The following is a 22,421-nucleotide window of genomic DNA, read 5'->3' as shown; positions in this document are numbered from 1 at the left end:
AGTCAGACCATTTCAAATTTGGGCAGATAACCCACTGGAACCTCAGTCTCCTCATCAATAAAGTAGGGACACAACAGGACCCCAGAGAGCTGGCATTTAGCTCAAAAATCAGTGGCCAGTAGGTGCTCGATAAATAGCAGCTGTTTGCAAGACACCAAGTTGCTGGGTCACTCCAATTTGCTCAAAGCCCCTCTGGTCTCAATAAAATGGGGCTTGGCCAAACAGCCTGCCTGTGCAGGCCCCTCCAGTGGAGAGGCTCATAGTTCTGAGGCAGGCAGAGGGGGAAAGTGGGAGAAACAGAAGCCATCAGAGGGAGGCAGGAAGAATACAGAAAAGTACACCCACGGGTCCCCTGGGGGAGGGATCTGTGTCAACCTTCCAGTCCACAAACCTGACTTGAGAAACCACAGGTCAATGACACACACACACACCACACCCACACACCAGGGCAGCTTTGGCAATGTTTTGGGGTTTTTTGTTTGTTTGGTTTTTTTTGCCTTTATTTTTAAAGATCGATGTTCGTTCTTCATTTGCCCTCATAATGAAAATAGAATTTTTAAATGCCTCAAATATACATATATCACTGATGCACACACATTCCAGAAAAGCTGAGGTACTCACTGCTGTGGGGTGGGGGCGGGGCAGGAGCTGGCCTGGCAGGGAGCTGGCCACTAGCCAGATTCCACAGGGATCCCGGGAGAGAGGCATGGGTTTCAGGACGAGGTACTGGGAGGGACCATGATGGAAGGCTTCCCGGGAAAGGCCACTCCAAGCATGGAGAAGACGGTATGTGTCACCCCGGTGGCTGGCATCCTAAGATAGTCCAATGGTCCCAAAGTGTCCTAACACGAACCACCAGGAGACAGGTCCCTAGCCACGTCCTTCCAGAGATGACAGCTCCCAAGTGGCTGCTCACAGGCAGGTGGACAGATTTGTGCCAGAGACCCTCACCCCATCCCGTGTTATTTGTCTCCTAAGGAGGATCTAAGTTCAGGAAAATTCCTCAGTTTAAAAATCTATCTGTCCACCTGTATATAAAATACATATTATTACCTGGAGGTGGACAAGTGCAGAACTAGGGACTCCCAGAGATTGCATCTGGACAGAAGGTGGCCTTGGTTCCAGCCCCTCAGTCAGGGGCTGGTCCCCTGGGAAGTCACTTCTCTTGAGGACCAGGCACTTCTGTTTTGAAAATGCTGAGACGGAGTAGGCAGGGCCTATGCTGGAAACGGCTCCTCACAAAGGGTCTGGGGGGCCTTCAGGAATGGCTCCAGCAGACCCCTGGCCTGAGGAACAGCAGGCCCCCCAGTGCCATCAGAAGAGGCAGGAGCCCCGCAGGCCATGGGACTGGCGCAGGTTAGCGGAAAGAGAGCGGCTCATGTGCTTGGTGGTGGAGCGGATGCTCTCGGCTGCCTGGACGGCTCGGCTTAGAGCCCTGTTGAGCTCTTCCAGATCCTCCAGGTCCAGCTGGATGGAGTGCCGGTGTCTTCCAGCTGGCCGGGATGGGGCTGCGGGGGGCCACTCAGCAGCTAGTCGGGCTGAGGGGGCTGAGGTAGGTCCTCCTGGAGACGCATAGAACCTGAGGAGAGAGGTAAGTGTGTTGTTACCCACTAGAGGGCTGAGTGGAGCTGAAGAGCGATGGGTCCAGTCCCCATTCTGCGTCCCTTGCAGGCCACTAGCCCCTACTCTCTGAGTCTCAGTTTCTTCCCCTCTAAAATGGGAATAATAAACACCTACTTTGAAGGATGTGTTGGAAGGATGAAGGAAGATCAACGGAAGTGCCTGACCCAGGACAGGTGCTCAAAAGTGGTTAGTTCACTCTACCTGTTCATTTCACAAATTTTATTGACCACAGGCCTTGTGCCAGCCAGTGTGCACTGCCCTGGAGTTAATGATGAATGAACAACATAGACCCCGCTGCTTTCTTGGAGCTTTGAATCCAAGAACCAGATCTGAGGGAGACCAGGACCCCCCCAGCCTCTGCAGCAAACCTCCTTCTTTAGAGGGGCAGCATAGGGCAGTCCCACTGACATTTGGAGCGCTGGAGAAATGTGATCATATGAGGGTTCTGCATGAGTGGGGATCTGGTTTTGCTCATCTAGGGCAGCAGGTGAAAAGGCATCCTCCCCAGCCTGGTCCCGCAGGATGTGGGGGGTTGTTGTAAAGTGCTGGGGGACATGGGCTGATGAGCCATGATATGAAGCACAATTTCTCCAAGAAGTGACTACAGCCTTCATCCAAGGTCACTAAGTTTAGGGTTGTGGAATAAAATGTGTGAGAGAGAGAGGGGTAAATAAAGCAGGAATGAGTTTGGGAGAACTTGGCGTGACTCATTCATTGGCATCTTGCTGAGCACACTGTAAACTCTGGTCTTATTCCTGATCCTCCGCTTTTTAACTTGTGTTATTACACGGCGGGGGGCGGGGGAGGGGGCTTTGCTAGGATATGAATAGACATCTCTCTAAAGAAGATATACAAATGGCCAACAAGCACCTGAAAAGATACTCAACATCACTAGCCATCATGGAGACACAAATCAAAACCGCATGAATTGTCACTTCACACTCTCCACATCTCTGGGGATGGCTATGGTAAAAAAGAAAGTAATGAGTGTTGATGAAGATCTGGGGACTGGAACCTTCGGACACTGCTGGTGGAAATGTAAAATCCCGCAGGCACGCCGGAAACTGTCTGGGAGTCCCTCAAACAGTAAAACACAGTGCCTAGCCTGGGGCCAAGATCCTCATCCTCAGAACCCATGTGCCAGGCTCGGAGATAAGTGTCTTTGCCAGCACTATCTCGTTTATTTGGTCGCTACTATCGTCTTTATTTCACAGATGAGCAAAGTGGAGCTCAGAGAAGTTAGGTGATTGATGCAGGAGGCTGCCGCAAATCCTGGTCATTCCTCCTGGCAGGCCGCAGGACCCTGGCCGGGCTGCTTCCCCTTTTAAGGGCTCTGTTTCCTAAAACAGCCGCGTTTAGCCACCTCCTAGGGAAAATTCAAGTAAAAAGCTCGTAAGCTGCCTGACCACAGTAAGTGCTCTGTAAATGGCAGCTATGGAGGCCCAGAGTCAGAGAGCTGGAAGGGGCAGCACTGGATTTACACCAGAGCTAATTAGAACCCAGTAGATGCTGATGACTGTCATTTGAACCAAATGGATGAATAAAGGGGCTTCTTGAATCCACTTCCCCCCTTTGGGGACTATCTGGTGTGATTATTGGGTTCCCGCACACCACTATGTTCTGATAATCTGATGTCCAGCTTGGCCTGAGAGTTACCCAAAACTTCCCCCAGGGCAGAAGCTACAAAAACAAAAACCAACCAACAACCCTCTTAGCTAGAAAGATGCAGGGGCTATATGGTGGCTGACCACTAGGTGGCAGCACAGGCCTATTCAGCTTTCTAAAGGGTGCAACAGGCCCCATCCACTGAGCATGCTCAGTCCTACAGCGGGAGAAACAAAGGCATCTTCAGGCGGCGCTCTAGCAGCATTAGGAGCACTATGGTTACTGGCCACCCTCAACGTACTATGCGCTTTCCATGCATTCGTTTTCTTAATCCTCATCACAAGCCATTTCACAGAGGAAAACACTGGGGCACAGAGGAGCAAAGCGACCCGCTCAAGATTATATGGCTGCTGCTGGCCAGGTCTGTCCCGCGCTAAAGCCCAGGGCCTTTCTCTTGCCCCGTGACCCATCCAAGTCTGAGGACAGCAACCTGGTTAGGTCTGTCCAGAGGTCTGAACCCAGAAGAATATGGAATAGCCTCAGAAGTAGAGACCTATGGTTACCATGGAAACTTGAGAGTTGATGCTGGGCCACCAAATTCCAGGCAAAACCTTTCTTGCCCCATAAGTCAGATCACAGGTAGATGTCTCCACCGCCTCTGCCAAAGGCCTGAGCATGGAGTGAGGCCTCTCATAGCTGCTGGAGTGGACGTTGTCCTAACGGCTTGCTCAGACACAGGGGAGAAGGCAGCAAGATATCCTGCTGCAGGCATGAGCCCTCACAGGGGGCCGGAGCCGGATGGCCCCCTGAGCCTGTGCTCCTACAAAATGCCAGGCCCCACAAGGACTCTGGCCCCCACTACCCACAGACACGCCATGGAAGAAGAGTCCCAACCGACTCACTCCACAGTGGGGGAAACTGAGGCACAGACCAGCTAGTGATGAGACAAGAAGACAAGTCTCCTAATTCTACAGTCCAGGCCTTTGTTCACCCTGAACAATCCTGTCATGTTGAAGCCATTTTTACTCGTTTTTTTCTTACAAATGGCAATGTTACCCCATTTAACAGATGGGGAAATTGAGCCTCCAAGAAGAACCTTAGCCGAGGCCACAGTGCTAACGAGTGGCAGACGGGGGTCCAGCGCCGCTGACTCTAAAACCTGAACCACTTCTGCTTCCACTGCTCTCTTCTGTCTGGACCAATGTCACATCCAAATCCACGTCAAAAGTAAGTGCTCATCCTACCACAGGCCTGACCAGTCCTCCTTAAAAACGGAAAGGCCATCAGAAACAAGGAAAGTCTGAGAAACTGTCACAGCCAAGAGGAGCCTAAGGGGACATGACGACGAAATGTATATGGGATCCTGGATGTGATCCTGGCACAGAAAAAGGACTTTAGATAAAAAGTAAAGAAGTCTGGATAAACTATGGCCATCAGTTAATAATAACACTGAAAATGGTTCACTAACTGTGCAAATGTACCATATTAATGTAAGATGTTAGTAGTGGGGGCAACTGTGCATCTGTGTGTTGGGGGGCTACAGGGGAATTCTCTATACTATCTGCTCAATTTCTTTATAAATCTAAAATTGTTTGAAAAACATTTTTTCAGTGCGCATTACTTGCTCGCTGTGAAGAACGACCAAGAAGTGGAAGATGGTTAGGATTCTAGACCCCTATGAGGCTGTAAGCTTCCAGGGGGCAGGGCCCTCTGCCAAGCTCCTTCAGTGCTGGGTCCCCAGGGCCGAGCACTCTCCCTGGTGCGCAGGGAGCATTCAAGGTTTGTTGAGCGACTCCATGAGTGTCAGACTTGTTCTGCACATTGTACATGAGGGGGAAAGCAAAGGAATATACACATCCAGGTTCGCAGCTACCTGACACGGGTCCGAATGCTGATTATTAAGCAACTCAGAAAGAGAGTGGGGGGAGGGTTGAAAGTGAAGGCTCTTACACAGTGGCAGATGGGTAAGGCATGATGGGAACTGAAGAGACGTAGGCAAAAGCAGGAGGGGCTGGTACTGAAGGTGCAGAAGCCAGATACCACAGTCCAGGGGGCGGCCGGGGCGGCGACCCAACCCGCTTGCTCCTCTGCTTGGGGCTGGAAGCTGAAGATGAGTTTTTCTTTGTGGCGGCTTTTTCTGTCCCTGCCAGGAAAAAGGACACCAGAGAGACACAGTTTGACCACTTGGGAAGATCAACAGAGAACAGATGATCTGCCCAGGCCCTGCCCTGTTCGAGCTGGCCACTAGGCTGGCCACACTGGGAATGCCTGGATTTAGGAAGCAAACACTCTGCCCAGTGTGCTCCGTTCCAGCCGCCCTGCTAACCCTGCCCAGGCCCCAAACCCCCATAGAGGAGACCTAAGGGGAGAGGCTGAGCATCTGTCCCTACCAGAGGTGGTTGAGTCTGGGCTGTCCCCCTCGGGGGTGGACCCAACTCGACCACACAGGGGACATCGCAGGGCATCAGTGGGAGACGGTCCCAGTGAGTCCCTCGTGACAGCACTGCCTGGAAAAGGAGAAAGAGATGTCAGAAAAGGATCACGTCTGAACCACCAGGTCTGGAGCCTCCTGCAGCACTGAGCTTCCCTCCAAACCATGCAGAGGAGACAAGCTGCCTCCATCTGGGTGACAAGAACAATGGCAACTGTGACAGTGAGAGTCTACATTTAATGAGCCGGGCTCTCTGCTCGGGCCCTTCATGGATCATTTTATCAAATCCAACAAGCCACGGGGCCAGCCGCTATCACCACTCCCTCATTTTACAGATGTGAAGACTGAGGCTCCGAGAAGGTGAATAATTTGCCAAGGTCTCAGAGCTGGGAAGCAGTGGTCCTTCGCCTGACCCAAAACTCAGCAGTCCTGACGGCAGCCCAGTACCTATGGCCCTTCCCCCACAGTGACACAGACCCGTTCCCCATGTGGGAGTGGCCCACAATGGCCCTGGGTACCAGAAGGGCCAGTGGAGGCCTAAATTTGCCCAGTTGGCAGGAGGAGAGTGGGCACCCCCATTCTCCTCCTATGCAAATCCTCGAGGCCACCTCTGGCTCAGTTCCATGGCCGCTCCACTTTTTCAGGCCTTGGCTCAGCCATTGCTCCCTGTGGGAACACCCCCACTCACCAGGCGGAGTTATACACTCCCGAGCCCGCCCTGGGCTCCCTCATCCCAGCTCTGTTTTGTCATTGCCTGCTGACAGTTCCCTGGGTACAGGACTCAGGACCCAGTGTGGAAAGGTGGTGAATGAATGAATGAATGAATGAATGAATGGAGAGGACTACTGGAACTATAGTAAAGGCAGAGGGAATCACAAAGACTAGGGTTCAAATCCTGGCTCTACCACTCGTAAGCTATATTCGGCAAATTAATTACCTAACCTCTCTGAGCCTCAGTTTCCTCACTCATAAAGCAGGCATAATAATAAACTGAGCAAAACCTATTTCACTGAGTTACGAAGATTAAAGTTTGTAAAATGCTTAGCATAATGCCCTGCATACAGTAGGGACTTAATAAATAACAGCTCCATCATGATCATCCTCATTATTTAAAAGAGTCTCCAACCCTTTCATCATGGATGTGGACTGAGGCTCAGAGAAGTTAAGAAACTTGCCTAAGGCCACATAGCAAGTCAGTGGTAGGACTGGGACTAGAACCCGGTACCCACATTCTCAGGTCGCTGCTCTCCTCACTGCTCCTCCCTGCTGTGTTTGAGGGGAAGGAGGAGGCGTGGAAGGAGGGTGGAGGGGAGAGAAGGTGTAATCACTGCAGCCCCAGCCCCTCTTCTTAGGACCCTTCAGGAACTTCTTAAATCGCGTCCATGGTTTTTCCATGACGAGGTCAAGGAGGATGGCTTTAGGCAGCAGCACTGGGAGCAACACGTGTGAGGGCAGGACACCCTGGCAGGCCCGAGAAGCCCGGAAAGATCCCGTTCCCTCGTCCGTACCTTTGACCCGCCCCCGCACCCAGGGCAGGCCTACGTCTGGCCCAGCGGTACCCTCCCTGGAGCGAAGAAGCTCCAGCTTTGCTGCTGTGGCCGCCTCCATCCCTTACCTGCATCCTGAGTCCTAACAGGCTGGCAGTGGGGACAGGAGACTGTGCCACCCCCTCTTGGGACAGTCTTGGGGGTCAGAACACAATATTCCTGGCCTGGAACAGAAAAAGGAGAGAGAGAGACTATTAAAACCATCTGGAGGCAGAGGGGAGAGGTAATTTTACTAAATCCCCCTCTAGGCAGAGAACCGACAGCCACATCTATGAGATACTTACTATAATAATGTACACACTCTAAGTGCTTATTCGTTATTGTCTTCTCTGCTATAGAATCATATTCATGAAAGTAGGGGCCCTATCCATATTTGTTTTAATGTTAAGCACTTTGAAATCCTACCGTGTGTCATCTCAAGACTCACTATGTGCCAGGTGCCTAGTTCCCAAGACAGAGAGGCCCCTTGGGGAATCAGACCTGAAGATGGGCCAAGAGTAAGTGATTCGGTGTTCACCCTGTAGCCCAGGTCCTGCAAACAGCAGGTGCTTCATAAACCTCTTTATGACTAGCCGAATGGGCTTCCCCAGAAACCAGCATGGGCCCTGGCAAAGGAGAGGCATCAGAAACTGTTTGCTGGATGAATGAATGAATGAATGAATGAATGAATGAACAAATGGACTGGGATTCAGAGGCAATGCTCCTTGATGTTTCTCATACCATAGAACTCATAGAAAATGGCAATATTTGAATGGCTAAATGGAAAAAGCTCCCCATGACAGAGGAGACCACCCTGGGGACTGTGCCCACCTCGGCCCTCCCTTCCGGCCCACCTGTGTATTGGCCCCGGAAGGTGACCCTGTCTGGCCTTCCAGTACGGCCCACTCCTCTCATTCTGTCCTGTGGGGTGTCCGTGGTGGTCCTTCCCTTCTCAGAGAACAGCTGTGGGGAGGCTGGCTCAGATTCAGAACCTGGGGTAGAAGCAGGAGGGCAGGCAGTGGGGCAGGCAGTGAGGGTCACGCATCTCAGGGACGGCCTGTCCCAGCCACCCCAGGGCAGCCCGATCCACCCTTCAGTAAAACAGCTGACACCCCGGACCCCTGCCCTTGTGCTCAGCACCAGTCTAGACCCTTTCCAAGCGCTGTGCCCCACACCCCACGGTAATCCCACGAGACAGATGCTATTATTCCTGCACCATTAGCTGTCCCTTTAACTGCACAGACAGGTAAACCACCTGGCCAAGGTCACACGGTCAGGAAGGTGTGAGCTGGGGCTGAACCCGGCCACCAATTCCAGACCCATGACCCTTTAGGCAGGTCCCCTGTGCTTTTGGGCTTAGGTGTCCTATCTGCAGGATGTAGATAATATGACCCATCTTGCAGTGAAAATTAAGTGAGATCTCACACACACACACACATACACACACACACACACACACACGTGAAGCCTTTACAGATACATTAATTATTATTGGAAGTGCATTGTACTTCAGAGCACCAAAACCGCCTAAAACAGACACACACAAAAACTTATCTAATTTCCTTCTAACGCTGTTGCTGTGTCCCTGACGACTGAGCTAACATGCCCAGACTGTGGCCTCCAGAACTCAGTCCTGGCAGATTGTCACTTACTCAAGGACAGTCGGGTCACCTCTCGCGGCACCGAGGTGGACCTGGCTCGCCGCCTCCCTACAGGGACAGCTCGCTCTGCACCTCCAGGCTCACTGGACAACCTCTCTGTAGATTTACTAGCAAAAGAGAGAGAGAGAGAGAGCTGCTGTCACTGGATGAGGTTTTAATGCAGTCTTTAAAGATGACCAGCGAGAAGGCCAACCGAGAGACACGCTTCTAACATGATGGGAGGAGGAGACCATGGAAGTCCAAAACAAACCCTGGAGTCAGAATCACAGAAAATAGACCTGAGCCTCTCGGACCCTCAGTTTCCTCATCTGTCAAGTGGGGATAGTAAGAGCAATTGCCTCAGAGCGCTGCTGGAAGGATCAGTGAGACACGTTCATGTCCATAAAACCCTTGACCTAGCGCCCTCTCGGAGAACCATTCAAAGTTAGCTGACTTTATAAGTTATCGTCATGAATGAATGTCTTGCTGAGTGAGTGGTGAGAGGGTGAGAGTCCTGAAAATCTTCTAGCTCTTTCCATTGGGTGGTGAGTTCAGGATCATGCTTTATTATAAACACGTTTACTATATTTTTTATGCATCAAATATTAGACAGTAAAAAAAAATGAATAAATAAATGAGTGAAAGACGGTGTTACTGTGCCCATGTCTACATGTCTGGGGAGAGCAAGAGGCTGGCCATACCTACCTCCTGTGGCTGCCACCAAGGCACAGGGTGGGAGTTTTGGGGTCACCCACCTGCCATAGTGAGGGCCCCAGGCAGATGGGGCATCTGCTGGCCGGTCCCGGGCCCGGGCAGGGCGGTCAAGGGTAGACGGTGGGCGTGCCGGGCTGCCCTGGGGTGGCTGGTGCAGGCTGTCCTCCAGCCGCAGACGGAGCCGGGACACCTCCTCTTGCAGCTCGCGGATGGCCCGGCTGGGGTGGAGTGGAGACGGAAACGAAGAACAGATGCACGTGAACCTAACTACGGTCACCCCCTACTACGCCCGACGTACCAGCCTTTGTCCCTCCCTCACAAGCACAGGGTCCGACTCTGCTGTTGATTCTCAAACTTCCCCATGTGTTCTCTTTTCTTGCTATGTACCTCGAACCTCTCTGAGTTCATGTCCCTGCACCTGCAGTGAACAAAGCAGAACTTTCTTTGAGATATACCCATCCTAGAACGTAGGGCCTCTGAGCAGCTGTTCTGAACCATCAGTGACCAATTCTCAAGGCAGAAACGAGGGTGCAGTATAAAGAGGGCATTGGCTAAAGCTCCCCTTTAAAATCTGAATTCTGACCTGCCTCGGCCCCTGGGCTGCCCTGCCTTCTTCTACCTGTCTGTAGAAACCCTAACCGTCATCCAGGCCTGGCTCCCGTCTGCCCTGACCAGCCCCGCCCCCTACCCACGTCCCTCCAGACACTTCCTGCTTTGTTCAAGTCCATCTCTCCACTCCTGGCAGGAGATGCTTATCTATCTGTCTCTCCAACTGGATAATGAGACATCAGCAGGCAAGCAGAGGTCTCCCATCTCACAAGCCCTGAGACCCTGACACTTCACAGATGCTCAGGGAACATTACTGACGGAGACTCCCGGGCTCCAAGAGGGAGCAGAGCAAAGGGCTGTGCATGGAGAGAGGACAAGGCGCTCCCCATCACCAACTGAACGCGAGCAGGTCGGGAAGCAGCAGGGGCGCCACCCGCAAGGCTGCTGGGAATCCCTGGGAAACCCCAACCACAGCCCATCTCTTAAGGGAAGGTATCTCAATGAGTTGCTAGCATCTAGGGAACAAATGCTGTTTCCATTTTTCTCTCAATTCAGTCCCTGAATCTCTAGTCTCATTCTGAGGGTGTTGCTGGCATTGTGGCAGACAATCCCCCGAGACAGACCTGCTACACACAAACCTGCCACTCCAGCTCAGAGTGTGGCTTGGCATGGCAGTCCTTCTAGCTGATGTGGGCTCTGCATCTACTGCTGGGAGCCAACTTCCGGGGTGGGGGCGCCCCTCAGGGTTAGCTCTTGCCTGGTGGCCCCTGGACTCATAGGTGAGTGTCTCCTGGCACCACCTCCAGCAAACATCGGCTCTCAGATGAGTGTGCCAGAGGAAGCAGGCCTCTCTCTAGCTATGCGCTCGTGCAGTGTACGTCCGAGGGCTCCAAGGGCGGTTGGTTCCCCTAGCAATCCCTAGGGAGACGCTTGTTGGGGTTTCCAAGGCAAACTGTAAGGGCGGTGGCTGCAGGACAGCGAGAGCTCCGTCACCAGTTAACCCCTGGAAGGCAGGGCCAGGGCTCTGTGGTGCTGCGTGAAGGCGGAGGGCAGCTCCGGCTTCTTGTCCCCGGCCGAGGACCACTCAGGGCTTGGGGCTTGGAACACCTGCTTGGGTGCCGCTTGTCCTTGTCCTCACTGCTGTTTCTATCAGGGACTCGGTCTTCTCGACTTAACCCTTTAGTGACTGAGTGCCAACTGGCACTTAAAATTTATCTTTTCCTGTAAACTTACTCCCCATCTTGGGCTCCCCATCTCTGTACCAGCATCCAGCTATGCGGCCAGCCAAAAAAATCTGCGTCATTCTAGACCTTTCTCCTTCCCTGAAAACCTGATAAAGTTAACCAGTTACTAAGTCCTGTGGGCCCGACATCTAAATAGCTCTTCTTAAATGCATTCATTCCCCCCTTCCCTCCCCACTGGCCCCATCTTCTCTCTCCTGGGTGAAGCAGCCTTCTGAGCAGCCTCCCAGCCTCCATTATCAACCCCGCGGGGGGCCGGAGAACTCTAAAACATAAACCTGACCACACCGCTCCCCTGCTTAAAATCCCCCTCACTGCGAGTGTTTATACACACTCCAGGGAGTGTTTATGCATTCACGAATATTCAGTGAACACTTCTCTGAGCTGAGCCATGATCTAAACCTCTAGCCACGGACTCTGAGGCCCTCCAAGGTCTCCTCCACATCTCCCCATCGACATCTCTCTGCCTTTACTGCTCAACACGCACCACCTCACACTCAAAGATCTGGCTAGAACAAGTGTTTGGCTCCTCAAAGGGGATGGCGCCCTCTTATCTCAAGTCCTTTGCACATGCTGTTCCCTCTGCTGGGGATACTCTTCCATGCCTCTTCCTCTGGTCTCAACTGAGATACCACTTCCTCTAGGGAGCCCTCCCTGAAGCCTCTGCCTGGGCTAGATGCTCTTCAGTGCATTAACAGTCTTTCGAGCCTCTACCATCACCGTACTGATCAAACTTGGGGTGTGACCGCCTGTTTCTTTGTCCGTCTTACAAGATGGTGAGCCTTATGAGGTCAAGGGCTGTGTCTTGTCCACTATTGGATTCCCAGGGCCTCACATATTGTAGGTAAATAAGCCTCTAATTCCTACGCTGATGTCAGGGGGACTGCAGGAGTACACTTACTAAAGTCAGACCTAGAAGCCAAATGCCAGCAGCGGGACCTGACTTTACACTGAGGCCCTGTGACAGATGGCCCCATAATTGCACCAGACATGGAGGTTTTAGATTGGTTACTACAAAGCAGTCTCCCCAGTGCATTCTGGGATTCTGGGACAGACACCCCAATCCAACAAAGGTGTGTGATTGATTATTGGCCAAAAGCAACTCCGAGGAGAAGTTAAGAGGGCTAACCAACCTATTTTCTCATTTCTATCCAGCCAAGCAAGGGGTAACTTTCTTAGAAAAATTGTGCTTGGATTAAAAAGAAAAGAACTGAAAAACACTCCTCTGAGTTCATACGATGAATACACAAAGTACAGAAAACATATCCCTGGGAAGGGTAGCCCTGTCTTGGAAACGTTGGGGGTAGGGAGAGAAGTTTCAGCACCAGAAAGGTGAACCTCTAATTCGTTTCCCACTGGCTGGAGATATGTCCTCAAAGTCTAGATCAATGAGGTCCCACGGAGACAGCCCTGAACTGGGAAGGCAGGGCACCTGGGTTTGCCTGGCCCCAGCACAGCCACCACGGACGTGAGGGCTGAGCAAGCCCTGCCTCCCTTGGGCATCACTCTCCCACCTCTAGGATGACTTTGAATCTGCAGTGCCCAAGCATCTGACTTACTCTCGCCCAGTCCTGGTGAGGAGGGTATGGGTGGCCTCTGTCAGTCCAAGGGGCAGAGTGACAGCTGCAGGGGCTGGGCTGGAGGGCGGGCTGACTCTTGTGCTGGGAGGCGGCTGTTCAGAAATCTGCTTTTGCCCCTCCAGCTCTGAGCCAGGGACAGCTAGGGAGGCAGAAAGAGAACAAAGTGAGTTCCGGCGGAGAAGACCCTCGAGGTATGAACTTGTACGGGTGGAAGGATGCGGGGGCAAAGTCACAGTGCCTAGTTGAGGTCACAAATGAAGTTCTTGATGAGGTCTATGATCCACCAACCTCAAAAACCAGAAGATGTGTTTTTTGTTGGGAGCTGGGGGTGTTAAGCTAGGCCTGCTGTAATTAGAACGGCCACCACACTCCACTATCCTGGCATCAGATCCAAGTCTCCAGGACCCTCCCCCTGCAAAGAGCTCATTGCTCCTCACGTGCCTCCATCCCAGACTCTGTCATCAGTCTCACCATGTTGTTCTAGAACTGGCTTCAGAGCCTCCACCTCCCTCTGAAATTCTAGTCACACCTTTACCTGAGTGCATGTTTTGGCGGAAGGCGTTCAAAACTTTAGCCTCTCAAAGGAATGGGCGACCAGAGGTTAAAAACCACTAACCTGGCCCATGCATTAAAATCAATGAACCCTTGGAACACTACTCAGCAATATATAAAGGAACAAACCATAGATATATGGAACGATCTAGATAAATCTACAGAGAATTATGCTGGGTGAAAAAGCCAACCCCAAAAGATTATGTACGATACAATTCTACTTATATAACATTCTTGAAATGATAAAATTATAGAAATAGAGAACAGATTAGTAGTCACCAGAAGCTAAGGAAGGAAGTGTCTGTACAGGGGCAACGCGAGGGGTCCTGTGATGTGGAAGGTTCTGTATCCTGACTCAGCCCATGTCCTACCTTTTTATGACACTGCACTGTAATTTTGCAAGGTGTTATCCCTGGGGGAAATTAGGCGAAGGGCCCATGGGGTCTCAGCATATTATTTCTTACAACTGCATGTGAATCTATAATTAATTAGTAAAATTTTAAATTAATTTTTTAAAAATTAAACAGTTTTAAGCCTTAAAAAGAGGCAAAGCTCATCTGAGGTGTTAGAAGTCAGAGCAGAGGCTTCCTCCGGGAGGGGCAGGGGTGACCAGAGGGGTCTGGGGGGTTATGGGGCTCCGACCAAACCAAGTTTCTTGGTCAGTGTTCACTTTGCAAAAATTCATCAATTTATATTCTTTCCCATATGTTTTATTTCAATAAAAAGCTCACATGTACTTTTTAGTGGTAAAAAACTAAATTACAGATACATTTTGTAGACTTGGAAAGTATTCACGATACAATGTTTAGTGAAAAAAAGGTAATCAAACATTCATGTACAATATGATCCCATTTCCATTTTATGTACATGTAAACACGTGTGTGCGTGCATGCGCACGCACACACACACACACATACACGCACACACCCCGGCACAGAAAGCAGCTCACAGGTTCTGTACCAAAATGTCAATAGTAATGGCTTTTAGCATTTTTTTTCTTTTGTTCCCTTTTGTCCACCCTATCTAATATTTCAAATTTTCCTAAAGTGAACTTATATGACATTTTGTATTCTAAAGGACAATGAGAGTTTTTGTTTGATTTTTAATCTAGGCAACCTGACCACCCCAGGTCCTGGCTAATCCAGACGTGTCCACTCACCCATCTCGGCTGCCAGTGCCTGTGCCAGGCGGAAGCTGGGGACCCTCTTCCAGAGAGGCCTGTCTCGGTTGGAGGGGTGCCTCTGGGCTTGGTTCCTGGACGTGCAGGGCTCAGCAGCTCTTCTGGGCACCGGAAGACCCCTGGCCTGAGAGTGGTAGGCGGTATCCTGGGGCACAGAGGCGGTGAAGGGCCGGGCTAATGTCCCTGGGGTGCTGGGGGATCATGAACAGAGGGACATGTTGAGGTCACACAGAGAGAGGCCACAGCCTCTGAGCCCCTCCGCACCCTAGATCTGACTTTGGGAAATTCGTACCCTAAAAAGGACAGGATTTCCGAAAAAGCGCCCCCATTAAACATGTATTTCTTTATAAACTGCACAGTTGTAGACAATGCCCACCCAATATATGCAAAATCATAAAGCCCAATTTCGTTTTAAAAAAATAAACAGAGAAATAGAATTTTGAATCCATGTGAGATTAGGTTACCATATGGGCCTATGGAGGGGTCTCCATGGCTTCGGAGGCCGTCACTCTTCATGGTAGCTCTGGCACTCCACTATTCGCCTGAGTCCCCTCCACCCTCTCTTCCCTTTGGGTTCCAGCCATCCCTTCCTCAGGTAGCCACCCTGACTGCCCTTTGTCCTTGTCTTCTTCTCACATCAGCCCACCCTCCCAGCCGTTCACAAATTTATTTGCTCAATAAATATTTATTCCTTCGCTGATTGGCTGTGTGACTTTCACTCTCTGAACCTTGGTTCCCCCCATCAATCAGATGGGGACAAGGGCCTCTAGTTAGGGAGAATGAATGAGGGCTCTGAGAATGCCCAGACCATCTGCCCTGTTCTGGGCTCACCGGCACTTTGATTCCCAGGCTATCCCAGGTGTGTGGCACTGATGGGACAATCGTGGGGGTCCCCAGGATACCTGATGTGGGAGAGCCGGTGCTCTGGGGTCTGGGTGAGGGGTGATGCTCTGCTGGTTTCTGAGCCCAAAAAGCCACTGTCTGTCTCAGGGGATGCCATCCAGGGCTCCTGAAAGAAGCAGTGTCCCTTTAAGTCTGAGGAATGTGCCCAAGGCAGGCTGGGAAGACCTTCCGGAGTACTGGCCTGGGCCTCACATTCCAGAGGCTCACAGACAGGCCGGCTGGCCCAGCTCCCTTCTCCCCACAGCCAGGCCCAGGATGTGAGGGTCCTCAGGCCCTCAGGACCCAGCATGAGCACCAGCCCAAAAATGGGGATGCCACACCCTGAAAGAATCCTGAGCAAGTCCCCCTTCCCTGAGGAGTGGGAGCCAGGGCCATGAGAGATGGACTGCAGATTTCCTCAGCTGAGGAATAGAAAGAGGAAGAGGAAGCAACCCCACCGTGGGGAGGGAATGCTCATTTCAACACGTCGTCTGGACCGGGCCTGTGACACCACGGTCCTATCCGACTGCAGAAATGCCCAATGAATTGGGACAACGCAAGCCATCTAAAGCACACACTTCCGACACACTGGGTCTCACACAGGCACAAAGAACACAAACCGAGCGACACGGGCGCCTGCCCTTTGTGAGTTCGTAGTCTGATGCAGATTCCTTACCACAGGCTCATGAGGACTATAGTGGGGTGTGTGTGTGTGTGTGTGTGTGTGTGTGTGTGTGTGTGTGTACACATCCATACATATGTGTTATTCTATGGGAGGATCCATAGCTTAAGTCACATTTTCGTAGTGATCTGATCCCTGTAACAGTTTAAAAATCGCTGTGCTAATGGCACAAGCAGCGTGGTGTCAACGACTACCTCACCCGGCCGTGCTAAGCAGGCTCAGAGAAAGACAGGCCATGGGCTGCAAGCTCTCAGAGGAGGAACAAGGGCTTCTGGCAGAGGGGCAGGTGTGGCGGAAGTTATGGCCAAGAGGTGGCACCGGACATAAGCCCTGCGGGTCGGGCGGGATTGACTGGCGGGGTGCGAGCAGGCATTCTGAGAAGGAACAGCGCGAGCGAAGTCCCAGAGGCAGAACGCTCCCTGAGATTCTGCGCCCATGCCCCTGTGGACACCTACCTCCAGGTGGGGACCACCAGCGTGGCACAGAGACTTCTGGGGAAGGTGCTCAGAGATGCCGCTTCCCTCCAGGCTGGTCAGACTGCTCTGGTGGGAGGCCGCGGGCTTGCTGTCCCGAGGGCAGGGTGACCTGCCGGGGCCGGGCGGAGCTGCCTTAGCTTCACCTGGTTCCAGCAGGTGCCCATCTCTGGCCATGGATGCATGGAAGCCTGGTGGTTTCGTGGACACCATCTGCTCCCCAGTCTCCCTGGCAGGGAAGGAGAAGCATGTCGAGCCCCAATGTGGGCCGTGCAGCCCCGCCCTGGGAGCCAAGCAGTCCAGGCCACAAGCTCTGAGTCAGACACCCCTGGGTGCCCACCCTGGTTCTGCCACTTCCTAGCTGTGTGACCTTGGGCAAGGCACTTCCCCTCTCTGAACCTCACTTTTCTCAAAACCCACCCAACACAACACATGGGAATAGTATGGAACAGGAATTTGCATACCATCTCCATATTGCAGCTATTTCCATAAACTTCCATCTACTCAAAAAGACTTTATGTCACTATTATAAACAGAAGACTAGTATTTTGCATTACAAATGGAAACTAACTTTGAAAATAAATGTAAGAAACGGGAAAACAGTATTATCATATTCTAGATAGATCCTGTTGCCTGCTAAAGGCTATGGGCCTGAGACCTGCTCACTTTCTGTCTCTTTCTCTCTGTTTAAAGGAAGACCAAGAAAGGCATTAAAGACATAATAGCACAGAGACTCTCTCCGTGATGTACTTAGAAGGTCTGAGGCTGACAAAAAGAATAATGTTACTTAATGCTGCTTCTATCCTCCTGAAAATCACATCCCACACAACCCAAGTGCTATTAGTACATATATTCTGGAGAGATGCCTAGGAAAGCCATTTCTGAACTGTGAAGAGCTTTCTATCTCACTGAGACAATCACCACCTTTGTAGTTTCAGAGGTGGTGTGGGACAAGTGGGGGAGGTTCATGGACCTACTTGAGGGGGGCCTTGTGACTTCTCTCAGCCTGCGCCAGGGTCCGCCTCACGGAGAGCCTGGTTGTGTCTGCTTTTAATGGAGCTGGAGCCGGCCCATCAACTTCCAGCGTTCGGCCCTGTTCCTCCTCCTCTTCCTCCTCAGCCTTCATGGCTTCCGGGAGGGACTTGACACTGAAGTACCTGCCAAAGGACACACAGAGGGGCATGACCTTTGCCCAGATGGGTTAGCCAAGATCCAGCCACTGGGCCAGACACCCTGGCTTCCTCCTGGTGATCACTCACCGCTCTAAGAGCCTCTGGAAGTCTTGCTTCACCTGCAGCTCCTTGGGCCTGAGTGGGGTTGGGAGGCCCAGAGGCCTGTCCTCCTCCTCACCGCCAATAGTGCTCACCTCCACGTTCATGTGCAATGGGCAGGGACCAAGGCTGGCGGTGTTGGGCTGAGGGCCAGAAGGAGGAAGGGCAGAGATTCAGCAGAAACCTAAACATCACTTTTCAAGAACCTACCTCAGGTCAGGCTCATGCTAGGTGCTGAAAGAGGAAGAAATAGATTAGACTCATCGACTCCACCACCCTTTTATGTACATGCAAAATGTAGGGACCAGATCGTGTGATCTTCAGTTCTGGCTGCCACTAATTGAGTACCTACTATGTGCCAGGCACTGTAGAGATATTACTTCACAACAATCCCACCAGTACATATGGTTATTATGACCTATTTTACAGACATGTTACTGAGTCACAATGATTTGCCCAAAGTCACACAGAAGTGAGGGGCAGGACTGAGATTTGAACCCAGATTTTCTGCCAAAAGCACCTCTCCTGACCCCCTCGATTTCAGTATGGACACTCAGCCCCCCTACAACACTTTCGCTGCCGGAGCATGGGAGCCCTCAAGATGATGCACTCAAGTTTTCACCATTAGTACAAGAGATAGCATAGTGCCTAGTAGTTTTTCTACCTTGTTGGGCAGAGCAGGGCGTGAGAGAATTTCTCCTAAATTACTCAAGATGTTGGCTATCATGGATATTCTACCAGCACCCAGCTCTTCACCAGCCCCTGCCCTACCTAACAATACAGCCCCCTCTCCTGCTCTAATCCCCAAGTCCTTCAGCACACGTGGCGAGGAGCACAGGCAGCAAGGCATGGAGACTCCACCTCGGTCACCTATGTGACCACTCTGCCCACTGCAAAATAAAGATTGTGATGGTCTCTTATGGGCTGTGATGTCGAATGGAGAAAATTTGACAAAGCCCCTTCCAAGTATGGCCCTTGTCCGACATCTCCCGTCACGGTGCACAGTCCCCACATCCATCCGATACCAAAAGCTAGAAGCCTAGAGCTCATCCTCGGCGCCCTTCCTTCTCGCCCCAATTCCAAGTCCAGTCAAGTGTGCCTTCCAAATCTCTCTCAAGTCCATGTTGATCTCTCCATCTGCCCTGCCACCTCCACATCTCTGACTGGCCTTCCTGCAAATCCTCTCATGTGGTATCCCGTTGAAAAATCTAGCAATGTAAGATCAAATACTCGATGTGACCCACCAGCCCCTATGTCACGGGGCCCCTGCCTCTCCAACCCTACCTCTCAGACAACTGCCCTGCGCTTCCATATTCTAGTCATAGGCCCTTTGGACAGGCTGTTTTTCCTGCTGGATGGCTTTTCCTCGTCCGCACCTAGTCATTCTTACTCACCTTCAGATCTCAGTTAAGCAATTATCGCCTCAGGGAGAGTGTCTCTGACCGCCCCCCAAACTCAGTTATGTTACCTTACTGTCTACTCAGAACCCCATAATCCTCCTTCAGAGCACTGCTCAAAATTTTAATTAAATAACCGTGTAATTAGTTCAAGTAGACAGAAAACTCCGTGAAGGTAGAAGCCACCGATTTTTTTGTTTCCCACTGAATTCCCACCACGTGTCATGGGTTCTGGCATATGGTACACACTTCATAAATGTGTAGTGAATAAGTCAATTAATGAAGAAGAGGATGAAGGCAGGAACAGAACAACAGGACTGGGCAAAGAGATACCTCAGGGCAGGGGGTGTGGATGGTCGGCGTGGGGGCTTCTGCTGAGGGAGAGGGCAGGCACGGTGGCTGGTGCGGGGAAGGTGTGGCCAGGGGTCTGTCCAGAGGCGAGTCTGACCCAGTTCGCTCAGGCTCCTGCTGGTTCTGGTCCACACGGTCCTTTAGCTCTTCTAGGCGAATTCCTAGCTGGAATATCTCTGCCTCCAGCTCCCTGGAATAGGAAAACATCAGCACTGGGAGCAAGGATGGCAGCCCCATCAGGAAGGTTTGGGAGGCTGTGCCTCAGAGCAGACATCCCAGAGAATGCCTACAGAAGGTCTATTTAACACCATGATTTAGATTATGCGGAGAACTTGAAATAAACAAGATGAAAGTAGACTCTACTTGGAATCAAAAGGGCTCAACCCAAGCCCTCCTCTGCCACCAATAGGTGTGGGACCTTGAGTAAATCCCTTCTCCTTCTGGCCTCAGGTCCCCCATTCTCTAAAGAGGGGGGTTTCAGCTCATACTTCCAAAGTCACGTCTTATTGCAGTGAGTCCAGAAGGACACAAATCTCACCTTTCAATATTCCTTCATTTGGATATGTGGTTAATTAGAATAGGACTTCTCTCTGTTCCCCTGCTGTATCAATTATGAGGATGAAGTAAGTGTGCCTGTCCTGGGGACTCAGGGGACCTGCCTCATCTGTCCTCCCTGGCCTCCCTCCCCAGCATGTACCTGCCAGGATCAAATTTCCCAGGAGTCCCCTTGGAGCCGGTGAGTTGCTGAGCGGGGTGCTGCTCCCTGCAGGCCTTCAGGTACTCTTCCTCCAGGGCCGAGTGGGCAGCCTTTAGCAGCTGGAAGCCCTGAAACCAAGCAGGACAGGAAGGCCTGAGTGCCTAGACCCCAGGGACGAGACAGCCCATGAAAAGGCCATGGGACTCACTCTGGGTCTCGGAGGCCTCTGGGCCCCCTGGGAGGCTGAGGTCGAGACCCTCTGGAGTCTGCCTATCCTGGTTGAGCTCTCTGCCATCAGGCTGGCACGGCAGAAGCACAGCATAGAGACTTGGCACCAGCTCCAGAGAATACCAGTCCTTCTTGGGTAGACCTACAAGAACCCCAATGTTCCATGACAGTTGTAGTGTCAAATACACTATCACTACGTTCCCCCATAAGGACCTAGTAATTGAGAGACCATGGGTCCTCATCCTTGATTTGCAACATGTGGGTTTAGGAATATTAGTCGCTCTTTCCCAAATGCTTATAGATGACCAGCACAGATGATGTTATCACCATCGTACTGTTCATAATGATAACTAATATTACTGATCATTGAGGCTCTATGCCAAAGCACTTTGTGTTATTCATCTAACCCTTAACATTATCCTAATGAGAAGGGTACATCATCAACTTCATTTAAAGAGGAGGAAACTAAAGCACTGTTATTTAAGTTGGTGATAGTCATACAGTGAGTGAGAAAGTTGTAGAGAAGTATTTGAACCCAGGCCATCTGGCCTCCAGAGCTCATAGTAAACATAATAGGTAAAAACTACAGGAAGTGAGATCATAATTCCTGGCTTTGTATCATCCCATCCTACCCACTCTATGCTGATGACAGACTGAGGCCAAGGACAATCTAGAGTTTAGTCCCCAGTCAAGCCTGATCTTCCAACAGCTCCCAACTTCCATGGATATGAAGGAATTAGGATAGAGGGGAAGAAAATGAGTGGTTTTAATTTTCAAAGTCCTTGATCATCGACCCAATTAGATAATATAATACATATCACACATTTGTAAATGGAAAATGCATGTGACATCTGTATAATAACAGAGGAAAATACTTGAACTGTAATATTTTCTCCAAACCAGATGTGTTGCATTTGCCTCTCTAGGCTCTTGAGTGTCAGCTGGGCTCCCTACTCACTGGCTTCCCGTGGGGTCTGGTCAGCGGGAGACATCTATGAGAGGTCGCAGGGCAAAAGGAGAGAGACCTGGGGGGAACGGTTCTGGGCAGGCACTAATCTCTGGGCCTCCGTGTTCCTCGTCAGGCCCTTGATGCTGCCACACCCCTGCTAACTGCCCCTTTACTGGCCCCCACACTCCCAGCTTTGAGAGCTCCATCTGCTCCTTCCTGGGACCTGGCTGATAGAGCAGAAATCTACATTTTATGTATGATGACAATTATCTAGAAATACCAAAGTCCGAAAGGAAATAAACTAATAATGGTTAGGTCAGGGGTCTCCTCCACTCCCCCCCCCCCCTAGTTTTCTGTTCTTTTTTTCTTTTTTTCTTTCTTTTTTCTTTTTTTCTTTTTTCTTTTTTGGTAATTACTATTATAATAAAAAAAGAGAAGGACTCTTTCTGGTTGCCGACAGCAGGATAATTGGTGGGAAGCCATGCAGGGCTGTGATTGTGACCATGGACTTCAGAATCAGATGACCTAGGTCCAGGCTCTGCCGCCTATTAGTTGTAGAGCCTTCAAGTCACCTCTCTGGGATTCAGTTCCATTCCAGTTAAATGAAGGTGATGACTGTAACTGCCTTACTGGGTTTTTATGATGATAAAATTAAATAATGTTCATGGAGAGCTTGCCACAGTCCCTGACATACCACCATTGTTGCTTAATAAATGGTAACCATTGCAATATAATGGTCATTATCATGGAAAGCTAAGCAGAGGCTGTTTGTTCTAAAAGGAGACACTATGTCTGGGATTCTCTGGCCTGTCTTGCAGCAAATGAGGCTTCAGAGACTCTGTGATGGGAG

At 51.1% G+C, this 22,421-nt stretch overlaps 1 protein-coding gene across 6 annotated transcripts in view; it reads right to left on the bottom strand.

Moving 5' to 3' along the window:
* Nucleotides 1–453: 453 nt before the first annotated feature.
* The window catches only part of AKNA (AT-hook transcription factor), a 51,104-nt gene continuing 29,136 nt past the window's right edge, over nt 454–22,421 (bottom strand). For 5 of the 6 annotated variants that reach the window (XM_016152656.2, XM_016152645.2, XM_016152666.2 and 2 more), the window contains 15 exons: nt 20,395–20,522; nt 19,680–19,887; nt 17,938–18,092; nt 17,656–17,835; nt 16,661–16,907; nt 15,544–15,650; nt 14,621–14,832; nt 12,889–13,048; nt 9,581–9,757; nt 8,838–8,953; nt 8,040–8,177; nt 7,275–7,370; nt 5,619–5,735; nt 5,179–5,371; nt 454–1,579 (listed from right to left, as the gene is read on the bottom strand). In XM_016152656.2, the coding sequence (XP_016008142.2) occupies nt 1,315–1,579; nt 5,179–5,371; nt 5,619–5,735; nt 7,275–7,370; nt 8,040–8,177; nt 8,838–8,953; nt 9,581–9,757; nt 12,889–13,048; nt 14,621–14,832; nt 15,544–15,650; nt 16,661–16,907; nt 17,656–17,835; nt 17,938–18,092; nt 19,680–19,887; nt 20,395–20,522 (2,499 nt within the window). In that variant the 3' untranslated portion in view covers nt 454–1,314. Of the gene's footprint in view, nt 2,587–5,178; nt 5,372–5,618; nt 5,736–7,274; nt 7,371–8,039; nt 8,178–8,837; nt 8,954–9,580; nt 9,758–12,888; nt 13,049–14,620; nt 14,833–15,543; nt 15,651–16,660; nt 16,908–17,655; nt 17,836–17,937; nt 18,093–19,679; nt 19,888–20,394; nt 20,523–22,421 lie in introns of all 6 variants that reach the window. The other variant, XM_036239104.1, reaches the window with a different exon arrangement.

Source organism: Rousettus aegyptiacus, unplaced genomic scaffold (genome assembly GCF_014176215.1).
Source record: "Rousettus aegyptiacus isolate mRouAeg1 unplaced genomic scaffold, mRouAeg1.p scaffold_m13_p_3, whole genome shotgun sequence".
Classification (NCBI taxonomy): domain Eukaryota; kingdom Metazoa; phylum Chordata; class Mammalia; order Chiroptera; family Pteropodidae; genus Rousettus; species Rousettus aegyptiacus.
Note: the sequence above shows the minus strand (reverse complement) of the source record. Positions and strands in the feature narration are given on the sequence as shown.